This window comes from Schistocerca cancellata, chromosome 1, assembly GCF_023864275.1.
Source record: "Schistocerca cancellata isolate TAMUIC-IGC-003103 chromosome 1, iqSchCanc2.1, whole genome shotgun sequence".
NCBI classification, from domain to species: Eukaryota; Metazoa; Arthropoda; class Insecta; order Orthoptera; family Acrididae; genus Schistocerca; species Schistocerca cancellata.
In genome coordinates, this window is record NC_064626.1 from 771,193,690 (window position 1) to 771,219,096 (window position 25,407).

General features: G+C 43.2%; 1 protein-coding gene across 8 annotated transcripts in view; it reads right to left on the reverse strand.

Annotated features, from left to right (window-relative positions):
* The window catches only part of LOC126186955 (diacylglycerol kinase theta), a 703,899-nt gene that overhangs the window by 402,181 nt on the left and 276,311 nt on the right, over nucleotides 1–25,407 (reverse strand). For all 8 annotated transcript variants that reach the window (XM_049928254.1, XM_049928253.1, XM_049928259.1 and 5 more), the window contains exon 3: nucleotides 15,311–15,413. In XM_049928254.1, the coding sequence (XP_049784211.1) occupies nucleotides 15,311–15,413 (103 nt within the window). The remainder of the gene's footprint in view (nucleotides 1–15,310; nucleotides 15,414–25,407) is intronic.

Consider the following 25,407-nt stretch of genomic DNA (forward strand, 5'->3'; position numbering starts at 1 on the left):
CATATAGGATTGAACATGAGTTTACTTTGAGATTTGAATCTAAGGTAAGTTTCTCACATACTGAGTAATTCTGGGTATCTTGAGAGCTCAGGATAGAAACCAACACCATCTCTAGGTAAATACTGCAATTAGGCCCGATAACAAGAGCCACTAGATTTCTTTCGTGTGGATTCCAAATAGCTTTGTCACTTGAGCGCCGTTTCCATTGATTGGCTCTCAACACAGGGAAACAGTGGTAACAATAGATCAGCCAAGAACGGATATTCCAGATGCTCCGTGCGCAGTTGCTGCTGGGTAGACAGAAATTGGGGGCACTTTTGGCCAGCCATATCTGTTGCTGTACTGCAGCTGTGTTATTCAAACACGTATATCTGGCATCCGTAATCTAAACAGGTACGCTCGAAAGCGTTATAAAACTGGAGGATAGAGCATTATAAAATTGGAGGAGAAACACTGTCTGCTCAGCAGAACGGCATGACCTGTGGCTAAGCCACATGAAATTGTTTACTTCCTTCAGCGCTCTTGTTTTAAGTCCCACAGGTGCTATAACCACCTCAGCTTGTGCAGGGCCAGAAACTAGAATGGACTCATTACTTATGTAGACGAGGTACACAAGCATCGTAAACGTGGACGCGCGCACATGTCGTGTTCTCTGGCTAGAGTTTTAACCTCTAAGTGCAGTCCACCCTCCATCACGTTTTTGTGTCTCTTGTAACTGACGTTTTGCTGTTGCGGGAACCTTACATGGAAAAAACTGGTACACGTCTATTCAAAATTCTTTATTCCTCAGTGTGATTATGTTAATGAAACAACGATAAATCAACAACCGACATTCATACTTTTTTGATTTCTGTTCCTAGTAGAGGTTTAAAAAATAAAAATCCCCGCACTATTAACACAATGTTGACTGTTCTGTTCGTTGCCTGAGCCGGCCGCGGTGGCCGTGCGGTTCTGGCGCTGCAGTCCGGAACCGCGGGACTGCTACGGTCGCAGGTTCGAATCCTGCCTCGGGCATGGGTGTGTTTGATGTCCTTAGGTTAGTTAGGTTTAAGTAGTTCTAAGTTCTAGGGGACTTATGACCTAAGATGTTGAGTCACGTAGTGCTCAGAGCCATTTTCGTTGCCTGACAAACAAAGTAAGGTACCTAGACGACACAGACGAAAGTCTAATCATTTACACACTCGCCGATTCGACTGTGTCAAGTAAAACGGCCATCGGAATAAATTAGTGTTGTTCTTTAGTGTAGTTACCAAAGCATGGTAGGGTATATATGGAGCGTGAACAGTGTCAGATGTGTAGTGATCATTGTGAATGACACGGAAGTGCCGCATACTCGTGTGAGACAGCGTTCGAAAGGGTCATCATTGTGCATCACTATTTGGCCGGCTAACCGAATCGTGTACCATCCAGATTTATGAGGTATTTGGATGTGACAGTAGCCCGTTGTTGGACTGCATGGAAACTTCAGGGCGGGCACACTTGACTTCAAAGTTCCGGTGCACCAAGTCTAACCACCACAAGGGAGGATCACCCTATTGTACACCAAGCACATGGTAACCCCTTCAAATCTGCGTCTGCCATCCGAGAACAAGCAATGGACTCCCTGCAACACTCTGTGACAGCCCGCACCATTGGTCGGTGACTAGCAGCAGCCGGACTGGGGAACTTCTGTTCCATGGATAGTCTGCCGTTAATACCACAACAAAAACGGCCGCTTTTGGAGTAGTGGCGACTGGGGAACATGGACTGTTGATGAATGGCGTCGCACTGTATCCAGCGATGAATCGCGGTTCTGCACTATCCCACATAACCCTCGTCCGAGATTGTGGCGGACACCTGGGGAGAGATCCCGTTCTTCCACTGTTTTGGAGGACAACAGGGCATCGCGGACATCCCGCATTCTGATGTCTTACCTATCAATCGACAGTATCGTAGTGTCGTTTTCCTACAGGACAATGCTCGTCCACACACGGCGTGTCTATGTACTCTCTGCATGAAGCTGAGGTACTCTCCTGGCTGCAAGATCTTCGCATCTGTCCCCTATAGAACATTTGTGAGGCCAGCGCGGACGTCGTCTCCAACCTAGTGCTAGTTTCCAAAATATCAAGAACCTGTAACAACAGCTACGGGCTCGAATGCTTCAGGAGAAGATAAAATGGCTTCGATACTCTTCCCAACCGATTCAGCGCCTGCATCCAAGCCAGATGGGGTGCAACGTCATACCGATGAATAGGATCATACTGCCAAGTTTCTTAAAAATTTGACTCCTTTTTGTAAACACTATAACATCACTTACCGTCTCAACCCGTGAAGTTTCATTTCGTTTTCTCCTCTTCTTTTGGGTGCTTCACGTTTTTGATAGGCAATGTATGACTGCTGGTTACAGTTGATGTAATACTGTTCAAAACGAAAAACTGACGAGTAAAAACATTACTATGCTCAGCAGCTGAACAGCGTGTTTTTGCGTGGCACGTCTTTGACAAGTCCGTGGTAGATTTTCGGAGGTAAGTGTCAACAAATGTGTATGCAAAGGTCGTGCAATTCTATGAATTACGGGGCGGTGGTTTGAGGACTTGGAGGAGGTGCCTCATACCGCCAAATGGGTGTTCCATCCGGAACAGGGCGGAGAATTTGGTGGCCAAACCGTCAACGTGAGTTGACTACCATGCTCCTCAAATCTCTGTGACACGATTCTGGCGTTGTAGCACAGACCGTTATCAGTTGGAAGATACCATCGCCGTAAGGGAAGACATCAAGCATAAAGGGATGCAGGTCGTCCGCATTTATCTTCACGTAGTGCACAAATGCCATGGTGTCTTCAAAAATTACTATTACAGGTCCCACGGAAGTCCAGGTAAATGTCTTCCCACAGCATAACACTGCCGCCATCTGCCTGCGTCCGTGACCTCGTACATGTTTCCCTGCCGTTCACCTAGATGACGGCCTATCCGGACACGATAATCGACTTCGTGCAACAAGAAACGTCACTCATCCAACCAGGTGACGAGTTTCCATTGATCCATAGTCGAAACTCGACTTGTCCGAGCTCACTGCAACCGTAATTGACGATGTCGTAGAATCAGCACGGCAAGACGTGAGGGTATACACTGTTCACCGCAGTTCAACAATGTATGCTTAACGGTGTGATTGAAGCATTTGTGCCTGCATCAGCATTGTGCTCTGTTGTCATATCTGCCAGAGTTCGCAGCACATCCTATTTTAGAGAACGGGCAAGCCTCCTAACTCCACTGTCTGTGATGAGGCCGTGGACGTACAACACCTTATCGCCTACTCGTTTTCTCACCATCCTGCAATCACTTTCCATATTTGCTAATAATAGCAGCGCAAGAACAGCCGAAGCCGACCGGCTTCGCCGTTTCCGAGATGTTCGTTCCCAGACGACATGCCATAAAAATTTGCCTTTCTCAGACTCGCTTATGTCAGTGGATTTTCCCATTTGAGACTCGCATCGCCATTAGAATAATTCCCCATCGTCTCTGCTGCGCTTACACACTAGTCTACCGCGCCACGTGCCTGCAACGCCACCAGGTCGAATTTAATTTCGCGGTGGGCGGTGATGATAATGATATACAAGGTACTTGTTTTGCCGCGCGGAGTGGCCGCGCGGTTTGAGGCGTCATGCCACCTGCGCGGCCTCTCCCGCCGGAGGTTCGAGTCCTACCTGGGGCCTGGGCGTGTGTGCTGTTCTTAGCATAAGTTAGTGTAAGTAGTGTGAAAGTCTAGGGATCGATGACATAAGTAATTTGGTCCCTTAGGAATTCACACACACATTTGAACATTTGGTGCTTGTTTTAACTTGAGACAACTAAATATCTTGAAAACGACGCATAGTACGAAAAAAATGATCTAGGTGAAAAGTTAATACTAGTAAAGGGGACATCTGTCTGTCCTACAACTGGCCATCTCCTAACACCCCTCTTGCGTGGGCGGGCTTAATTTTGTATTTTCAAAGGGGAACCCCATCCCCTCCCCAATTTTTATTGCATAATCTGATTCTGTGCCAAAAGTTACGTACAGTTTACTCACAGCATTGTTTTCCATTCATGGTAGATGACGTTGTAATCGTCAAATATCAAGTGTGTCTGTTTTTGCAGTTAAGATGGTGGTGGTGGTTAGTGTTTAACGTCCCGTCGACAACGAGGTCATTAGAGACGGAGCGCAAGCTCGGGTTAGGGAAGGACTGGGAAGGAAATCGGCCGTGCTCCTTCAAAGGTACCATCCCGGCATTTGCCTGAAACGATTTAGGGAAATCACGGAAAACCTAAATCAGGATGGCTGGAGACGGGATTGAACCGTCGTCCTCCCGAATGCGAGTCCAGTGTGCTAACCACTGCGCCACCTCGCTCGGTTTGCAGTTAAGAACCAGCACATTTGATTCTCATTCCCTTTATGATGACAATGTAAACCTTTGTGTTCTAGCGGTTGATATTTATGTTCGAAATTTCCTTTAGTGTTGCAAATTTGATTGCACAGTAAGCACTTTCAATGTCTGGCTGTTAACTACTTTCAGGAACAAGTTCGTGTATGTAATAGTTTTCTGTTCCCATCGGGGTGCTTGATTTCGATGAGTCCCCTTGCATCTCACAATTTGGGTGCTTCTTGCAAGGTCGCCATAAATTAAAATTATTTCGATCTTCTCTGCAACAGATACAACATCCACTACACTAGCTGTGCAAGAACAGGCTCCACAGAGGGGTGATGCCGAGACGTTCGGTGTTCGTGCTTATGAAGGCCCCGGCGCTGCAGTGGGCGCTATGCAATGGGACGAGCAAGTGAGCATTTATGTGTATCTGTGGCAGGTGTGGCTGTCACTATCATTTTACGCAAATTTTACCATATTACAGTGGTTGCGGTTTGTATTCCACCGGTGGTCGCGTAGAGCGAAAGTTACATCGGTTGGATGGAAACAAACATCGAAATCGATCAAGGGCGGGGTTCGAGGGCGACATTCCGATGGTTTGGGGACCCACCACACTCGACCCGCAGGGAACAGAAAATTACTTTACCATACAAGTATCTTATTTGCCAGAAATATCGATGTCTAGCCATATTATTTGTACTGCACAATCACATTTGCAACGCTCAGGTAATGTTTGAACATCACTACCAGCCGTGTCAGCCTGCGTAACATGCTCGCCTCCAATGCAAACAGGCCCGGGTTCGATTTCCGGCCGGGTTGAAGATTTTCTCCGCTCGAGATTGGGTGTTGTGTTGTCCTAAACATGTCATCCTCATCACCGACGCGCAAGTCGCCCAATGTGGCGTCGACTGAAATAAGATTTGCACTTGGCGGCCGAACATCCCCGAATGGGACCTCCCGGCCAACCGTGCTATACGCTCATTTCATTTCAGTACCAGCCGTTAGAATATAAATGTTTACATTTACATCGTAAATGAAATGTAGAATCAAATGCGTCGGTTCTTATTTGCAAAAGCAGGCACACTTAACAAACATCTTTCAATTACAGCGCCCTCTATCACGAATGGAAAACAATGGTTTGAGTAGACCGTACGTATTTGTTGACGAATAATCCGAATATGCAATAGAAATGTGGGTTTCCCATTTGAAAATGCAAAGTTGACCCTGTCCACGCAGGAGGGGTGGTTAGTAGGTGGCCAGCTATAGCGCAGACAAATGTTCCCTTAACGAATATTAGCTTTTCGCCTAGAACACTTTTTTCGTGGGATGCGGCGTTCTCGAGATATTTACTTGTATCAAGTTAAAACAAACGTCCTGTATTTCCTCGTAAGAAAATCACTCCATTGCTTCTCCTTAGCTATTTCCCGCCTCCCTATCGGCGTCGAAAATCCTTCTTTGTATCCGTTAGGTATCACGCAGCGTTTCCCAGGTCCTACCAACTGTGTACTCTTGATCTCGTTTGGCATTGTGTCAGTTGTCTGAATCATAGTAACTTACCACATGGGCCGTAATTCTCGTATTTTCCGGTTGTATTTTGTAGCCGTTCTCTTTACATTGTTCCACAACAGGTGTTTTATTAATGCAGATGATTTGTCCCACTTAAATATTGTCACTATTGGTAACACTAAACACCTGGCACTGTGATTTATGCAAAACCTTCGACAGCGGCTGGTTACTGTAACAACGTTTATCAAGTATGTACGTTACAACTGCGAAGTTACGAAAAATCTCTACTAGAAGCTCGTTTAAGGTCTGCCATTCTTTTTCAGTTGCTAGTACAATATTATTTACTTTACAGGTAATAACTAAATTATTACTCATCTTTTCCAACTGAATTTAACGTTTCTTTCTAGACAAAAATGTAACATCTAATTGTTTTAGGCATCTTCACACTATAAAGTAAGTAGATTTTATAATAATTATTAATTTTACTATAAATATTTCGTATTTATTAATTTGGTTTAGATATATAGGATTTCATAGCAGCACGTTTAGGTTAGCTCATTACTTCTATTAGTTATAACTAATTTCCACTGAATGTGCACAAAAAAATAACCTGAAACGAGTCTGATTAAGAAACGGAATAATATCTAGTTAGAAATACGTGACGTAGGTGTTCTCCCACAATATAGTCGTGAACATAATGTTTTGGTTGAGCTCTGGAAGGACCATTGCATTTGTGGGCAGAAAGTCGGGTAGATTTTGTAGACCCGAGGGCTCTAAGTTCCAGAATGACCCTTCAACAATCTCTGGGATTATCTAGAGAATCGGGTATGTACCACTTAGATTCGTCGAAAAACCCCACATCTTTTCACAGTGTTTTTTGGAAGAATGGGGAGAAATTTCGTCATCATTGTATCGTAGCTCAGTGGAAAGCCTTCCTCCGTGATTAGAGGCTGTAATAGTATGAAAGGCTACCAGTTACATGCTTAGCGTTTTTGGGTCGAACAGCAGTGACTACATAGAGACTGTTATCCCCGCAGAGTATCTTTAAATTGGTTATCTCTCCGTTGGTATTAGAAACGGCAAAGCAATTTATGCTATACATTACTATGACGATAGTAGTGAACTGCTATCAGCAAACAGCAAAGCACCAGCAACGGGATCAGAGCCGCGGGCGGCGTGATTCGTATTGCTAAGCTGATTATGTTAGTTCCTAAATTTCATTCTCAGTGGTTCTGTTTTTACTTTTCTATGAATGAATACAAAACTATGAATGTTTTGAAGTGCTTTTTTATCGTGTGAAACAGATTTGGGCTTACAAGACCGCTGTCAGACAATAATCAGACGATGGCCTTGCTTGGCGAAAACCAGTTCATAAGATAAATAAATACAGTTGTTCTTTTCATTGGTAAAATCAAATGTTGCTATGAAACAGCATCTGCTGAAGGCATCATTGGACCGTTGTGCTGGAAGCTCACATGACCATTATTATTGGCTTTCGAAATCAGAACAAATAAATATTCTTCAGGTAGCTCTTCAGTTGCTCTAACAAGTCTCTATTCAGTGACCCAACAAGAATAAATGGTTACTAATACTATGGATCAGACTTGGGTCACCCCATTTTGACCAATTTTCTACGTGGGCGGGCTATTATTATATTATATCATATTAGAACTTCAAGCGATTTCGAAATAAGAATTGATTCAGTATAGGGATTTTATACAGAGATCTGCTTGTAGTACTGAAATACTATGGAGCGAAATTTTCTGGAATGTACCAGGCGCAACAGGAAAAGTGAAAAATCAATAATTCGAAAAATTAGTCCAGTAGCACGTAGAATGCTCACACAAATCCTCTTTAATTCTGAAGCAAACTACTGCCCGAGTCGTCACAGTCTCCATGGACACGTGGTGCCGTGGCGGTCTCAGGCCAAGTGTCCAATTTTATTTAGAGAGACTAGCTGGTTACTCCAGCACCGCCCAGTTATTTACCCAGATTCCGCAGTACACAAAGGCACGTTAATTCTTTACAAGATTCTACGCTCTTATACTTGTTCTAAGAGTTAGCAATTGGTTCTATAAAGCTCCAGTAGTTCTGTTCAATTAATCTTTGACTTACACGCCAATGGGGACATTACTAAACACCTTTGCTGCATTTTAAAAACTTCGGGTTCCACGCTAACATTAGTCCACTTAGAATATTTTTACCTCTTAGTTCCCACCTCTAACACTGAGAATGAAATTTAGGAACTAACATAATCAGCTTAGCGACGACGAAAGCCAAGGATTCGGCTTTAGCATAAACTATTTTGAATTATTTCTAAATGTTATCCCCCTGTCAACTCTCCTCACTCCTTAAGGATGTTAAGAATGTCACAGCCAATTTCCGGATAGTAAACCATATGTGTAACAATTTGGTTTAAATCTTTCCACGTGATACGGAGTTCACATCCATAATCCTACCCGTTACGGGTGCCAAGGCTACCTTATCCTGACAGAATCTTTTTTTTTTGGATAGTCGTATGTGTACCAAATTTGCTGAAAATGGTTAAAGACTTTCCATAAATATACTGGAACACACACAACCATGTGTTTTTATATAATTCTCACTCGGATTTCCCGGCAGAGACTATTTGGGAGGACCTATCAGATAACAAGGGAACACTAACTAAAACAGGCATGGAACGTAGAACACAAAGATAGTGTGGGAAATTAAAATATCGACAGGTTGAAATGGAAAGGATTTTGACAGATATTTCCGGAATCAATGCAATTTGATGGTTAGAAGAAGGGGTTTTTGGAGTGTATCATAGTATTATTAATATTGGCTCAATTAATGGTAAAGGAGGTTCAGGAGTAGTAATGAATACGGAAATTGGCACTAGCGTAATTGGCTATATACAGCAAACCGAGAGAATGTTCATGGTGAATTTGTATGGATATCCAAGACATTGTAAAAATAGATACAAGTATGCAAGACAGCCGGCCGGGGTGGCCGACCGGTTCTAGACGCTACAGTCTGGAACCGCGCGACCGCTACGGTCGCAGGTTCGAATCCTGCCTCGGGCATGGATGTGTGTCATGTCCTTAGGTTAGTTAGGTTTAAGTAGTTCTAAGCTCTAGGGGACTGATGACCTCGGAAGTTAAGTCCCATAGTGCTCAGAGCCATTTGAACAATTTTTTATGCAAGACAACTAAAAGATGGCAATGATATTAAAGAATGTGTAATACCATAAACGACCTCGTAAAATACGTCAAAGTGGAAGGGGATGTAAAGTAATGAGAAACTGGAACGCAGTCGTTGGCGGAAGTAGTGAACAGAAAAAAAGACGACATAGTTCGATCTCGGCAAAGAAGTGAGAAAAGAGAAAGATTAATGGAATTCTCTGCTGGGCACGAGTTAGTCATTGCGAATACACTGTTCGAGAATCCTTGTAAAGGAAATATATCATGAAGATGCCAAAGGCCCAAGAAAATAAAATGTTGTGTATATTTTGGTAAAACAAAGCTCCGGAGCCAAGTTAAATACAGCAAGAGCTATCCAGAGGCTGACACTGATAATGACCTTAACGTAGCACTAATGAAATGTCTGTTAAAATTCGAGAAGTTAAAAAGAAAGCTTTAGAAGCAATGTAACCTAGACACATTGAAGTAACTAAAAACGCTGACCAGAAAACATGGCAAAATACGTTTCAGTGTGTGTAAACCGAGGTAATGGTTGCAGCAAATGCAGCAGATTAAATACTAATACTGAAAAGGCAGAAAAGAGGAACTATCGGTGATAGATAAGGTGCTAACATCAACAAAATTTCAGAAATAAAGATGTCTACAGAGGAAACTAACAGTATATATCACTCAGAAATGAAATTTACCAGCAATGAAGAAAACTTACTGAAGAATGAATGAAGGAAATTTGTCACGACATAGATACAGTGTAACGTAGATGCTGCACATATATATCACTTCAGAAATGATACAAGAAAAGTTCACAGCAAATAGAGTAGAGAAAGCTAATTCGATTGTGGAAGCAGAAAATAAGGCGAGAAGACGGAGACAATACCTGCAGATACTTTATAGTTGCCGAAAAGAAATTAGATCAATTGAAAATGACGACTTTGTGCAAGAAGATGGCACGAGAGGTTTGACCCGTAACTTTGAAATTCAAAAAGCTTTTCACGAACCCACTAACAAACAAATGTTTAAGTATTGATAAAATACCAGTGGAACTCTTGGGGGCTTCAGGCTAAGGACCAAACCAACAAATATACGTGCTCATGAATGAAATTCATGAAACTGGAGAAAGCCATCAGGTACTGAAAACGTTTCCGAACAAAACAAGCGCGAGTGTATGTGAAAATTTCCGCACAATCACCATAGATCACATGCGTCAAAAATACTCACAAGATTATCGAAGAGTAGAAGGAAAACTGAAAGTAAGGAGAGCAAGAGTTTCTGTAAAAGCATGTTAAGCATGCGGTTTCTAAGAGAAGGCTGTTTTAGGAAAAACTGAGAAACAAAACTTGCATTCATGGAATGGAATTCATTATTCTTAGGCAGTATGGTATTAAGTGCAGGTACAGGGTGGGAGACTTGGTAACTATGTTAAAAAAAATAGCATCATTTATCCGTGTTACTTTTAAGTGTGCTGTAGCATTCAATAACTGTTGCTTGCCCTTCCGTAATAACGTGTAACTTACTTTTTGGAGTCTCCTCATATAAGTCAGGGTTGCATAGACTGATCAGCCAGAACATTATAACCATGGAGGTAAGAATAGAGGGAGACGCCGTGACGTCACAGCTGTGAAGCTATGTGAAGCCGAGGGTAGCCATCTCAATCCGACCAAAACATTGCTGCTGTAAGCTTGTGTGCATAGGCTTGTCGCTCGCTTTTGGAAGGATTTTGCGCTATTATGGTGACTTGTGTGGTGTTCGGATGCACGAATCGTTCTGATTGTGATGCGAAATCGAAGGGAATAACATTTCATGTGTAAGTTGTCTCGTTAAGTGTGATTTTACAACTTCATTGTGAATGAACGTGTGCTACATCGGTACTTGTACTATAGCGTGTTTTTCTCCCGTATGATTTTAGATTTCCTAAAAATGAAAGTCGGAAAGCTCTGTGGGACAATGCCGTGAGGAGGAAGAATTGGCGTGCGTCTAAATGGAGCACTATATGTTCTCAGCATTTCCGAGAAAAGGACATAGACCGAACTTCCCTTTCAACAGTAAGGCTCCGAGAAAATGCTGTACCATCAGTTTTCCCTACACACCCAAAACATTTGCAAAAGGTATGTTAATTCAAAGAATTAAATTCTTAGTTTTCAGGTTCACGTTTCAGTATAATACCTACGTATCGTCGATAATCGAAGTGTTGAGTAACTCTCTTTGTCTTCATCATGTACCAAATTAAAAGCTAACACTACATTACCTGGCGTAAAGTATAGGTCTAAACAGGACACTGTGTAGATTTGCCATTCTATGTACCGTATTTCAGTAAATATTGGTGGTAATGAACAGTGTTTCCCAGTAGTGTAACGTAACTGAAATGTCCCAGTTCGTATTACAAACAAGATGTATTTATGGGGCTTTGGAGGGAGGGTATAACTAACTTAGTTTTCAGTTTCTATTATTTAGTTTGTGATACACGTTTATTACTGAATTAACAAAATTGTATCGTTTACATTGTAGGCTAGCTATTCGTAATATTACATTAAAAACTATTTTTAATCAGAAGAAACGCGGAATTTCGTCTTTACGAAATTTTATTTTAAACAAAAACTTTGAAACAACCAATCTGATGACGTTACATGCGTATATGGTGCAATTAGCGACTATAATACACGCAGCGCTATAGCACACTGGCAATGTTTTGGTCAGAGTGTCACGGCAGCGAGCCACGCCCCCATGGCTTCAAAACGTAGTACGGCTGGGAGACGAAGCGCCATCTCCCCTTATTCTTACCTCCATGATTATAACCACCGACCTATTATCGATATAAACCCGTCCAGACTCGAGCACAGTGCTTGTAGTATCAGTGAGCGTGCTGTCCGTGTGTAGAATAGGGAAGGCGTGCGTTCTATCTGAGTTTGACCGCGGGCAGATTGTGATGGCCCGGACGCTCGGCACGAGCATTTCGGGAACTGCGCGACTTGTCAGGTGTTCGAAAAGCGCTGCGGTGAGTGTCTTCAACACGTGGAGAAATCAAGGTGAAACCGCTTCCAGAGGTCGTGCGGTTGGGCGGCCACCCCTCATTACAGATGTCGGAAGTTGTAGCCTGGGCAGACTGGTGAAACAGGACAGGCGGCGAACTGTAGAGGAACTAACATCAGATTTTAATGCTGGGCAGAACACAAGTGTGTCTGAACACACAGTACACCGAATACTGCTAACAATGAGCCTCCGCAGCCAACAACCCACGCATGTGCCACAGTTAACGTCGCGACATCGGCAGCAACGACTGAAATGGGCACGTGACCATCGGCACCGGACGTTGTCGCAGTGGAAGAGCGTTGCACAGTCTGATGAATCCCGGTACCTTCTTTATCATGCCGATGGGAGAGCGCGAATCCGTCGTCTTCCAGAGGAACATCTCCTTGACACCTGTACTGCGAGACGGAGACAAGATGGCAGCGGCTCCTTTACGCTCTGGGGAACATACACGTGGGCGAGTCCAGTGGAGCTCGTACAAGGCTCCATTAAGGCCGAGGAGTATTGTACACTGGTTGCATACCACGCAAACTCCTTCATGGAGGTCATGTTTCCTGACGGCAGTGGCATTTTTAAACAAGATAATACGCCATGTCACAAGGCCCGGAATGTGTTGGAGTGGTTCGAGGAACACAGTGGCGAGTTCTAGTTGATGTGCTGGCCCCCTAACTCGCAAGATCTGAACCCTATCGAACACGCCTGGGATGTGATTGTACGCAGCGTCAGAGCTCATCGCCCCCCCCCCTCCCCAACCCCCCGGAATTTACGGAAATTAGGTGACTTATGTGTGCAGATGTGGTGCCAATTGCCTCCAGCGTCCTTCCAAGACATCACTGCTTCCATGCCACGATGCGTCGCCACTGTTATCCGTGCCAAAGGTGGACATATCGGTTATTAGGTAGGTAATCAATATGTTCTGACTGATCAGTGTAAGCACATATTAATGTAGTACATTGTCAGTGTAAGCACATATTAATGTAGTACATTGAACGAGGGTGAGGCAAGTGTTGATATGAGAGTTGTATGTCAAACGCAGAGAAACAAATCAGTTTTATACCATTCTCTGATGACATAGCAGCAATCGCCTGAAGTGAACAGGAATTGAATCAGGTGCTTCATGAACAAGGACATGGACTCGCTGGTGACTCTAATACACACATAAACATAAAGGAACCTGTGGTGACTTCAGTGTAATTATGACCTTGAATAAAAGTGTCATTGTTGTTCGTCTCACTGCATATTTCTTTCAGTTATCTTTTGTAGTGTACTGTAGCAGTTCTTTTTCTGTGTGTGCTCGAAGTTTCATCCAGCTATGTTACTTGACAGTGATACATCATACGAAAGATGCTTTCGTCCTTAAGTTTTGCACAAGAATGTACTTACGACGATGATATTCAAAATAAATTTACAAGATTTTTCGTGTCTGGTGCTACACACTCAAATTTATTGAAAAACAATTCCATTCTCACCCTGGTTGCAATAACATGACTGTCACTCATACCAATATCAGTGGATTTCTGATCTTTACCATTTCCAAGTACGTATTCTTACTTTCGAAAATTTACACCGTCACCCTTTGCAGGTGTATGCAAATGCGCATCTGCCATTTTAATACGTAGCCATCGTATTAAACACGAGCGACTATGGAACGTCGTTCTCGCTCGTGTTTAGTACGACGGCTGCGTGCTAAAATGACATACTGTATGCACATTTGTAGCACCTACAAAGGCTGGCAATCTAAATTTACGTGTATAGGAGCAGGCAGTTGATAATTGCAAACAGTAGAAATCAGCTGATAGTGGTATAAGAGACAGTGATTTTATTACAAGGAGGGTGGAAAATGGAATTGTCTTACATTTAAATTCATTTTGTATCTCTCTCTGTGGTTCATGTGTTTTTCAGGATAAAAGTCCACTCCCGATGAAAACACGCTCTTTTTAACTAGTTTGGAAAGAACAAACAAAATGTTTATACCATGGCGCACTCAAAAATTCCATATCGCTTTTCTGTAGACAAAATAAGGAGAAGAGCTAAAGCGTACAATGATTGTTTCACAGACGTTCCTTGCGCAGTTCTCTGGGATGTTATTTCATGGTATCGCCTGCAATGGGAGCAGCATTAACAGGAACTGGGGTATTTTCTCGTCCAGTCAGCTTTGTCCGCTTAAGATCATTGCTTAACACCGGGCACCAATTATCAATGCGGCACTGAATAATTTCGATCTGCTTACACCTTCAGTAATCCTCATTGTCAGCCTCAAAGGCATAATGTAACCTCACAACAGTACAGTCTGAAGGTCAATTTCTATTATCTAAATGTACCGGATGGCTATAATTAAAATGCAGTCGCTCACAGAGGTCAAGTGTGGGCTGTAATTATCCTATGGCAGCGGACCTTAGTAGATATTCTAATGCGTTAAAGCGGAACCGATTTACACTAGAAAAAAATTAGTTCCAATTTTGGCCACCAGGTGAAAATCTATCGCTGTGAATGTAACAAAGACGTACAGATATGTTTCCGTACGTTATGGATTAGGAACGGGACGCGGACAGAGAAGGTCAAACAAGTGAGAAGCGCATAATATTGATTTTAGTATTAACAGCTGCTTACACAGGTTGTTCAATACGAGCATGGGAGACGTCGACGAGATGCTGTGCAGCGCCAGATATGCACCAGGTGGCCAAAATTGGAACTAATTTTTTTTTATTTTTTTGACGTAAATTGGTTCTGCAGTGACTTGCATTAGCTTATCTACCAAGTTTCGCTCCCATGCTATAATTTCAGCCCACACTAGATCTCCGTGAGTAATCATAGCCATCCGGTATAACTGCGTGGAATATTGTAGCCGAGAATAACTGCGATCATCACTAGGTTCAACTAGAAGCCTACATACTAACGATAAACTCTGCACACGGTGTATGCAACTGGTCTATCAGCACGACGTAAACTCCCTGAATTTTACACTGTGCTACAGTGAATTCTAGTAACGCCGAAAAAGATACAAGTCGTGCTTCATGGGCTGTGAATTTTCTTCACTTATAGAACTCTCGTTTGAATAAAAGTCTTGCCGTGTTTCTAATTTAAGTGAGTGGTGAGTTCTACAAGGATATTGCATTACTACATCTCTTTATAGCTGCATGAGTTCTGCTATGCTCTTGACATTTGGCGCCAGAGATTCTATAAAACTCAAACGTAAGGTGGCGAAATGAGGTTTACTTACTTTCACAGTGTATTGACAAGCTGTCATCGAGCTTCTTCCTGCATACATTGCAGAACTTCCGTTTGTGGTGTGTTTGTTCGGACCAGCAGTGGGCCACGGGATTCTGTAACACAACAAAGAAGAAAAATTAACAAAAACGAGTGAGGCAATGGAAACATATATTGTAAGCAACTTTTGTTATAAATGTAATGCATTAGTTTTTCCTCTGACACGTAAGAGAGCTTTCACGTCGGCAAAACTTTATGTGACAAATTGTAAACGTTTGGATTAATCAGGATTAGTCGCTACGGCAGTAAATCGAACACCTTGAAGCAAGATTTCAAGTGGTAAATAATTTACGTGCTGTGATATTAGGTGACATGAAAATCTTAGCAGGAAAAATTCTGAAATTGCAAATTTCAGGTGAAATAATAACATGTCTGTAGATATGGTTCAAATGGCTCTGAGCACTATGGAACTTAGCATCTGAGGTCATCAGTCCCCTAGAACTTAGAACTACTTAAACCTAACTAACCTAAGGACATCACACACAGCCATGCCCGAGGCAGGATTCTAAACTGCGACCGCAGCAGTCGCGCGGTTCCGGACTGAAGTGCCTAGAACCGCTCGGCCACATCGGCTGGCCGTCTGCAAGATATAGCTTTCTTTTATTACATACTGTAAATTTAATTATACTTGTCAGAGCCTGTGAAAACGTTTTCTAAATCTTTTCAAATTGTGCAGCTGAGGCGGGACGTGGGTATCAGCCCGGAATTCACCAAATCAGATGCGGGAAACAGCATAAAAACTCGATCCAGGCTGGCCGGCACACAGGCCGTCGTCGTTTATCAGCAGGACGAATTCAGTCTGGAGCCGGCGCGCCTCCCTGAATCTCGGAAGCGGCTCGTTAGACCGTGCTGCTATCCCGACATGTTTGCCTACTTATAAATTTTGTTAACAGTTTCACAAAATTCATCTGAAGAATGAACAGCATGGCCTATCTGCCTTCTTCAATATCATAAATCCGGCGAATAGGGTCAGTACAAAAAGTATAAACGCATTTTCCACAAATAAGCCTTTCTCCTTCACTGAAACAACAAATGGCTCATGATACAGGGTGACAATTATTGAACTATTCGAAAAAAACGTACGTTAGTGACTAACACCGCGTGCACATACTTTATTCAACATGTGAACGTCACTACAGATATTCGGATTTAGGTTATGACATGTTTGATATGCCTGTTATCATTGGCGATGCTGTGGCGTAGACAAGCAGCAAAATTCTGCATGATCCGCTGAAGGGTCGGAACATCGATGTTGTCGATGACCTTCTGAATGGCTGTTTTCAGCTCATCGATGGTTTTGGGTTATTGCTGTAAACCTTGTCTTTAACATAGCCCCACAAAAAGAAGTCGCATGTGTTTAGATCCGGAGAATATAGCGGCCAATCGAGGCCCATGCCTGTGGTCTCTGGGTACACCAGAGCGAGAAAACACTCCCTTGCTTTCATCGGATCGAGGTCCGTCTTGTATGAACCACATGTTGTCGAAATGAGAGTCACTTTGGGTAATGGGTATGAAATCATCTTCCAAAACCTTCACGTAATGTTCGGTAGTCACCGTGCCATCAAGGAATGTCGCACCGATTATTCCGTGACTGGACACTGCCAATTTTGCTTGTTGATGAACCCATCCAAATGAAAGTGGGCTTCGTCGCTAAACCAAATTCGCATGCGTATACTAATTTTCACCATGCCCCGATGCCAATCGTGCAGTGTGAACGTCCTAGCGCAAAGTTATAACGATGTTATTTCATATAGTTCAATAATTGTCGCCCTTAATCATTCACTGCCGTTGCAACGACATTCTTCCGCGGCTACTGGATCACCGAATTTAATGTTGCATAGTTAATAAGCTGCGGCATTATCTTCATTTGTTTGTTCAGAGAATTCCAAGGAACCCGACTCTGATGATTTATCCTGTAGATGTAGTCTCTTCTTGATGTTTCTCCGATCTGACTGGCTGAAAACAGACTTTTTCTTTTATTTTCCAGCTTCTTTCTGTTCACAATTTCTGGGAATGTGAGAAGCACTGGTTTCCGTTTTGTGGCTGAAGACAGTAAGTCGTGGAAGGAAACAGAATAATTTGGCGTGCCATTGTTATCATGAACTTAGTTAGCGGGAGATGACACAGGCTGACGCTCATTTACCTTTGTTGAGTTTTCTTGGCTTTACGATGTATCAGCCGGCAATGAGTCATGTTCAGCCACTGGTTTTTCCTTCAATTGAAAAATGCCTTTTGAGTGAAATCCAGTTTTTACAATCATCCATGTGGTCCTGAAAATGTTTGCAAATGTGAGTTTGTTGGTCTTCCTTGTCCCTTGATCTTTCTTGCTCCTCACTAAATATTGTTTGACCAACTGTTACTTTCGATGGAAAATCTTTTCCACACTGACAGGAATGCGGCACCCCGAATAATTCCATTTACTCTCAGGGTAAGTTATATTGGCGTTTTGCAAAACATTCTCGGTTCACGAGGAAGCTTTTCTTTAATTTTTCCCCATCTGCAATACAAAACGCAAATAAAATAATGCGAAACAAAATAATAGTTTTAATAAGCATACACAAAAAGTATTGGCAGTTATCACCCACATTATACTCACACGATTCAACGGAAATGCAAAACATTTTTTGTTTGTTTGTTAAGTTCATAGATCTGTGCAAGGATATTGACGCGCCGGTGACATGATAACCTCTTCTGGATTTATAAACTTAATGTGCAACAGACACGTAACAAATAACTGAGTTGTCAGAGATATATTAATTTGAAGCCAAAAAATCTTACAAAGCAAAATACTTTTAGAACTTAAGACTCAGAGCACAGTGTTCTACAAAGTTTTAACGCAGTAAGTGACGCACTTGGGCTGTGTCTTCCGCTTCCCATCTTACTCACCGAGTGCCAGCATTCAACCGCTGTATGGCAACAGTTTCTTTACCACTTGTGACGCTGAAGAGTAGATTTCTAGAACTCATCCGGTTCTGCCTAACTTATCCTAACTTCTTAATCACATGCCTGTTAAGTGTTTACTGAGATTTAAGGATCATATGAGACAGAAGATACCATTTTTCTTGAAGTTTCTGCTGAAAATCGTATATACGAGTTCCAACTATTGAAGATCAGTTTATACTATTTCCTGCTGGATTGCTTCTTCAGCTCCTCTAAGTGTGGTTCTTCTTTAATGTAGATGTGCCAGTTGAAGCACTCCCACAAAAAAGTCACAAGCAGTCAGCTCAGGGGATCTTGGGCACCAAGGGATGTCTCCATCTACATCTACTCTGCTATTAACAATTAAGTGCCTGGCAGAGGGTTCAATGAACCACCTTCAAGCTGTCTCTCTACCGTTCCATTCTCGAACGGCGCGTGGGAAAACGAGCACTTAAATTTTTCTGTGCGAGCCCTGATTTCTCTTATTTTATCGTGATGATCATTTCTTCCTATGTAGGTGGGTGCCAACAGAATGTTTTCACAATCGGAAGAGAAAACTGTGATTGAAATTTCATGAGAAGATACTGTCTCAACGAAAAACGCCTTTGTTTTGATGATTGCCACTCCAATTCACGTATAATGTCTGTGGCACTATCTCCTCTATTTCGCGATAGTATAAAATGTGCCGCCCTTCTTTGAACTTTTTCAATATCATCCGTCAGTCCCACCTGATGCAGATCCCACACCGCACCCGCACAGCAATACTCCAGAATAGGGCGGACAAGCGTGGTGTAAGCAGTCTCTTTAGTAGACCTGTTGCACCTTCTAAGTGTTCTGCCAATGAATCACAGTCTTTGGTTTGCTCCACCCACAACATTATCTATGTGATCGTTCCAACTTAGGTTATCTGTGAAATCGTTTTCCTGGAAACATGTTGCTAACAACGTGCATGAAACGTGTGGAGTTGTAACATCCTTTGGAAAATAATGTTTTTAATTTTTTACCAGACGTCTTCCCAGCGGTGGAGGCAAGAAACTGCGGATGATGGGAACGTGACGCTCATTGGTGCATTGGTGACACAGTGACACCATTTTCATCTTCAATAAACTACAGGTTTGTGATGCCGATAATGTCAGTTCTATACGATCCTGTTGTATGTAAACGGAGAGGTTTGTCGCGGATTTTAAGAGGATTATTATTGTCCTATCAGCGGCTGTATTGTTTTTTGACCTCTCCATTGAAATGTAAACGATTCTCAATATTCATGACAACTAACGCATTTTCATTTTCTTCAAGACCACTTGCATTCGAACAGCAGAGTCCTCTCATTACTCACTATCTGGTGCCGTAATGAACTGAGGAATACACATCTTGTGTGGATGAAATTTCAGATTATTTCGCAAAATTATGCGCACTAATCCACGACAATCGTAATACACCTGATGTCTCCGTGCATATCGTCTTGGGCTCCGAAACAGCGTTTCACTTTATCCTCCCCATACCTTACAATTTTATTTGGAACAAGTTGCTTTTTATTTAAAGTACTTCTTGTTGTTGTGAGACTATGTCTGCATTGTATCGTGGCTGGGAATCGTATCTCGACACCAAAGGTTGAGACGTGCATGAAAAACCCGCAGAGCTGCCGTGACGGCTTTGACACATACGCATCATATGCAAACAAGGAAAGGGGCGGGGCGTCCTCAGAGAGGTGAAGGGGAAGGAGGGGGTACAAGACTATTTTTACATAAATGAATTGCTGGTTATGCTCTCATTATATGAATCATACTTTACACTAAGTTTACACGGGATGGGAGGAGGCAACAATTGCCCCCTCAGTCACCCCACCCCCTCTCCACCGCCGCCCTTGCGGACGTGTGTCAACATGGGGTGCTCTAACTGCCACTGCTACGTCAGTACTGAAATGCCATTGTACATCAGGCCTGTAATTGAAGGTTTCTCCACAATGTCAGCTATAGAACACTAGCTGTTTCCGAAACAACTGCTTCTCGTTGGTCTCCTGGACCTAACCTAAAAATGCCTGCTTTCGGTTTTACTGCGTTTTGTGTTGAATAGCACTCACTTTGTCCTTCAGTCAAGAAGTCCTGCACCTACAGAATTTCAAAGTACATATTTCTCAATTATATGAGGACTACAGGAGACAATTTAATGACTTTTGTCTTGATACCCGCTACAGGCACTGTTAACGAAACTTACATTATATTGGGACTAATGCTTGTACATGCCTGAGTTAGACTGAAATGTGTGTCGTTATAATTACGTAGGGAACGACCATTCCCGTGGAATCAAACATGATTTCATTATAGTGCTAGGTCGATATAATATAAACATGTTACATTTTGGAAATTTGTGGTAAGTTCCTATGGGACCAAACTGGTGAGGTCATCGGTCCCTAGGCTTACACACTAGTTAATCTAACTTAACTAACTTACGCTAAGGACAACGCACACACTCATGCCCGAGGGAGGACTCTGAACCTCCGACGGGGGACGGGGGGAGCCGTGCGACGAACCGTGGCAAGACGCTCAAGACCGCGGGGCTACTTCGCGCGGCAAACATGTTACAACACTGTTGTTCAACATGATATCAAACTTGTAGGGCTCGGCTAAGAATAACGTCCAACACACTCGGTAGAAACTAACATAGATGTACCATGCATTTCAAATAACTGAAATGCATCCATATAATGAGTAAAGTTAAGTACTGATCTAAATGTTCGCATTAGAGTCTGGAGTGATGTTACTGTTATTATTATTATTATTACTGTTCTGAATAATTTCACGTGTCTTGATATAGCTGTAAAATTTATCTTTATTAACATTTATGTAGGCCAACATGTTAAACAGCCAGCACCACAATATTTAAGTGGCGCATCTGTAGAGTATCAGTGGAGTGAGCATTCGGCTGCGCAGAACATGAACTTTATCCGCAACTTAACATTGTTGTCCAGGTCGCGTGACTTCTGACGGCGTAGGTTTGGCCAAAAGAGCTCTTGAATGCCAGTGCATAGATAGGGTAATCAGATCTTGTTCAAAAGCATCTTTCCTTGAGATGTTTAGATTGGATTTTGCTTGAACTTTTGAAGAGCATTCTTCAAGGGCATGCAGCTCGTATGAGACAGTTTTCATAGTTGAGATGCATCTTTTTTCCTGTGGGAAAATAACCTTTAGGGTTACTAGTGCAATTGACAGCATAACTGACCCTCAGTTCTAAAAAATTATGCCACGGCGAAACTGTTTCACAGCACGCCGTCGTCACTGAAAATAGCTCCCAAAAAGTCTAATATTTAGTGAATTATGCCACATACTTTCTCGATTTTTACTTTTTCATTCACCTCGTTGTTATAGATAAGTATACAGTAATGTTCGGCATTTCAGCGTGTTTATTTGCTAATTTCTTCATGTGAATGCTTCATTTGTCGCATTTTAGGCACAAATGTCCACTACGTTACAGAATAAATGTCGCGTGGAAAAGTTCAGAGCGGAACTTCTGTACAAAATTAACTGTACACAACTTTCTTACTGTAATTTGTGTCTTTAAAATCCATTTTAGTTCTGCAGTGCCATCTGCTAAGTGACTGGCCCATGTAACAGCAACTAAGCAGAGTGAACGGAATGTCACCCGTAAGGCATTAGATGGTATCTTATATGATAACATCACAGGTTTGTTAATCAAATGATGAAAATGATCTGAAGAAGAAATCCACCGAAACTTCCAAAATACTTAGAAGGCTTGTAAGTTCTTCTTAATTGATCTCCGTTCCTCATTACTACGATTTGCATTCAGTAAAGCTAGTAGTAAGAAAAGCATATGCTAGAGTGACTGCATAGGGAGAATCTTAAGGAAACGTAATTAATCTACGAAAGAAATGGCATAGAAAACATTTGTTCAGCCGATTGTTGAGTATTGCTCATCATTCTCGGACCCTTACTAGGTTGGATTAGTCGAACAAATAGACAAGATCCAACAATGAGCGGCGCGTTACGTCACGGCTAAAGAGGGTTACGGAGTTGCTCAACAGAATCCAATGACAGGCGCTACAAGAGAGGCGTTGTGTATCGCGGAGATTATTATTGATATTCCGAAATTTTACGTTTCGGGAAGAGTTGGACAGCATATTAAATTCTCCAACATACGTCTCGCGGATTCACGAAAAATTTCGAGGAATTAAAGCTAATATGGCGGTTTACCGACAATCATTCTTGCCAAACGCCACTTGCGAATGCAGCTAGGAAGGGAGGTCAGTTACTGTTATCATACACCGTCAAGTGTCTTGCACATATTCAGTCTCTACATTTTAGGTACCAGTAACTTCTTCCTATTGTGACTTAATCGTAATAAATATAATGGTTTTTAAATCTAAATGAAGCGAAACAAGTGGTTAGAACTATCGTATGTAAACCATATCTTAAAAGCATGTAGGTCGATATATATATACATTCACCCAATTAACGGATAGTATACAAATTACAGAATTTACCTGTTTCTCGTCTCGTGTATACTTGCTCAAACAAGGACAGAAATTATTTCCATGATATTAAACCTTTATTTTATGACGATAATTTGGTATTATTTCTGTTTGCATCTACAGCACAACAGTAATTCACTATTGCATTTACTTTTAAGTTCGAATTATAATAATCTTTAGGTCTTTTCGTAAAGCCTAAATAAACAGCGCTATTTCGAAGTCACGCTACAATACTAGTTATATACACTCCTGGAAATGGAAAAAAGAACACATTGACACCGGTGTGTCAGACCCACCATACTTGCTCCGGACACTGCGAGAGGGCTGTACAAGCAATGATCACACGCACGGCACAGCGGACACACCAGGAACCGCGGTGTTGGCCGTCGAATGGCGCTAGCTGCGCAGCATTTGTGCACCGCCGCCGTCAGTGTCAGCCAGTTTGCCGTGGCATACAGAGCTCCATCGCAGTCTTTAACACTGGTAGCATGCCGCGACAGCGTGGACGTGAACCGTATGTGCAGTTGACGGACTTTGAGCGAGGGCGTATAGTGGGCATGCGGGAGGCCGGGTGGACGTACCGCCGAATTGCTCAACACGTGGGGCGTGAGGTCTCCACAGTACATCGATGTTGTCGCCAGTGGTCGGCGGAAGGTGCACGTGCCCGTCGACCTGGGACCGGACCGCAGCGACGCACCGATGCACGCCAAGACCGTAGGATCCTACGCAGTGCCGTAGGGGACCGCACCGTCACTTCCCAGCAAATTAGGGACACTGTTGCTCCTGGGGTATCGGCGAGGACCATTCGCAACGGTCTCCATGAAGCTGGGCTACGGTCCCGCACACCGTTAGGCCGTCTTCCGCTCACGCCGCAACATCGTGCAGCCCGCCTCCAGTGGTGTCGCGACAGGCGTGAATGGAGGGACGAATGGAGACGTGTCGTGTTCAGCGATGAGAGTCGCTTCTGCCTTGGTGCCAATGATGGTCGTATGCGTGTTTGGCGCCGTGCAGGTGAGCGCCACAATCACGACTGCATACGACCGAGGCACACAGGGCCAACACCCGGCATCATGGTGTGGGGAGCGATCTCCTACACTGGCCGTACACCACTGGTGATCGTCGAGGGGACACTGAATAGTGCACGGTACATCCAAACCGTCATCGAATCCATCGTTCTACCATTCCTAGACCGGCAAGGGAACTTGCTGTTCCAACGGGACAATGCACGTCCGCATGTATCCCGTGCCACCCAACGTGCTCTAGAAGGTGTAAGTCAACTACCCTGGCCAGCAAGATCTCCGGATCTGTCCCCCATTGAGCATGTTTGGGACTGGATGAAGCGTCGTCTCACGCGGTCTGCACGTCCAGCACGAACGCTGGTCCAACTGAGGCGCCAGGTGGAAATGGCATGGCAAGCCGTTCCACAGGACTACATCCAGCATCTCTACGATCGTCTCCATGGGAGAATAGCAGCCTGCATTGCTGCGAAAGGTGGATATACACTGTACTAGTGCCGACATTGTGCATGCTCTGTTGCCTGTGTCTATGTGCCTGTGGTTCTGTCAGTGTGATCATGTGATGTATCTGACCCCAGGAATGTGTCAATAAAGTTTCCCCTTCCTGGGACAATGAATTCACGGTGTTCTTATTTCAATTTCCAGGAGTGTATGTTGTGAATATTTGGAAAAAACTCTAATCACTTGAATAATATTCCTACAATGTGAGCACTTCCAACTATTGAAACAATTTTGTGTCACTTCATAGAGAGCACATATTTCTTTTAGTTGCTATCATGTTATATGATATGAGGGGGTTGTCGGAAGAAAATGTTAATCCACGTGAGCATAATTTTGTGTTATAGCATGTTATATATTCGTTGAATTCGGAGACAAGAACATAAACACAATAATACAAAGCAGTTTATATAACATACATTTATTTTTAGGGGTACGTATCAGTGTGTATTGTATTCGAAGGAAGGCAGGAAACTGGGTTTAACGTCCTGTCGACGTCGAGATCGTTAGAGACAGAGTAGAAGCTCGGATCTTGTCAACGACGAGGAAGAACATCGGCCGTGCCGTTTCAAAGGAACCACCCTGGTATTTGCCTGGAGCGATTTAGGGAAATCACGGAAAACCTAAATCTGATTGGTCGGACGCGCGTTTCAATCGTCGTCTCCCCAAATACGAGTCCAGTTTGCTAACCACTGCGCCACCTCGCTCGGTGGTTGTATTCGAGAACCATGGGGGCGTTGCCAATGGGAGGTGGGGGATCGGTTTGGGACGTGGAGGGGGGGGGGGAAGGGGGAAAGTAGCATGTGTACCTCAACGATATACGGGTAGCCGTAATGTAGGCGCAATCACAATGGATGGGTATTTGTGAAGAGGACAGACAAAATTTTCGTTTCGGAAGAGGGACAGCGTCTTTTTCACTAGTTGCAGCGGCACCACTATCAATGATTCACTAATCGTGCCTTGTAACACTACACAGCATGACCATGCTGTGTCGGTACTGCGAACGGCTGAAAGCATGGGGAAACCAGAGCCGTTATTTTTCCGAGGGCATGCAGCTATATTGTATGCTTTTTGACAATGGCAACCTCTTGGGTAAAATACTACAGAGTGAAATAGTTCCCCATTCGAATC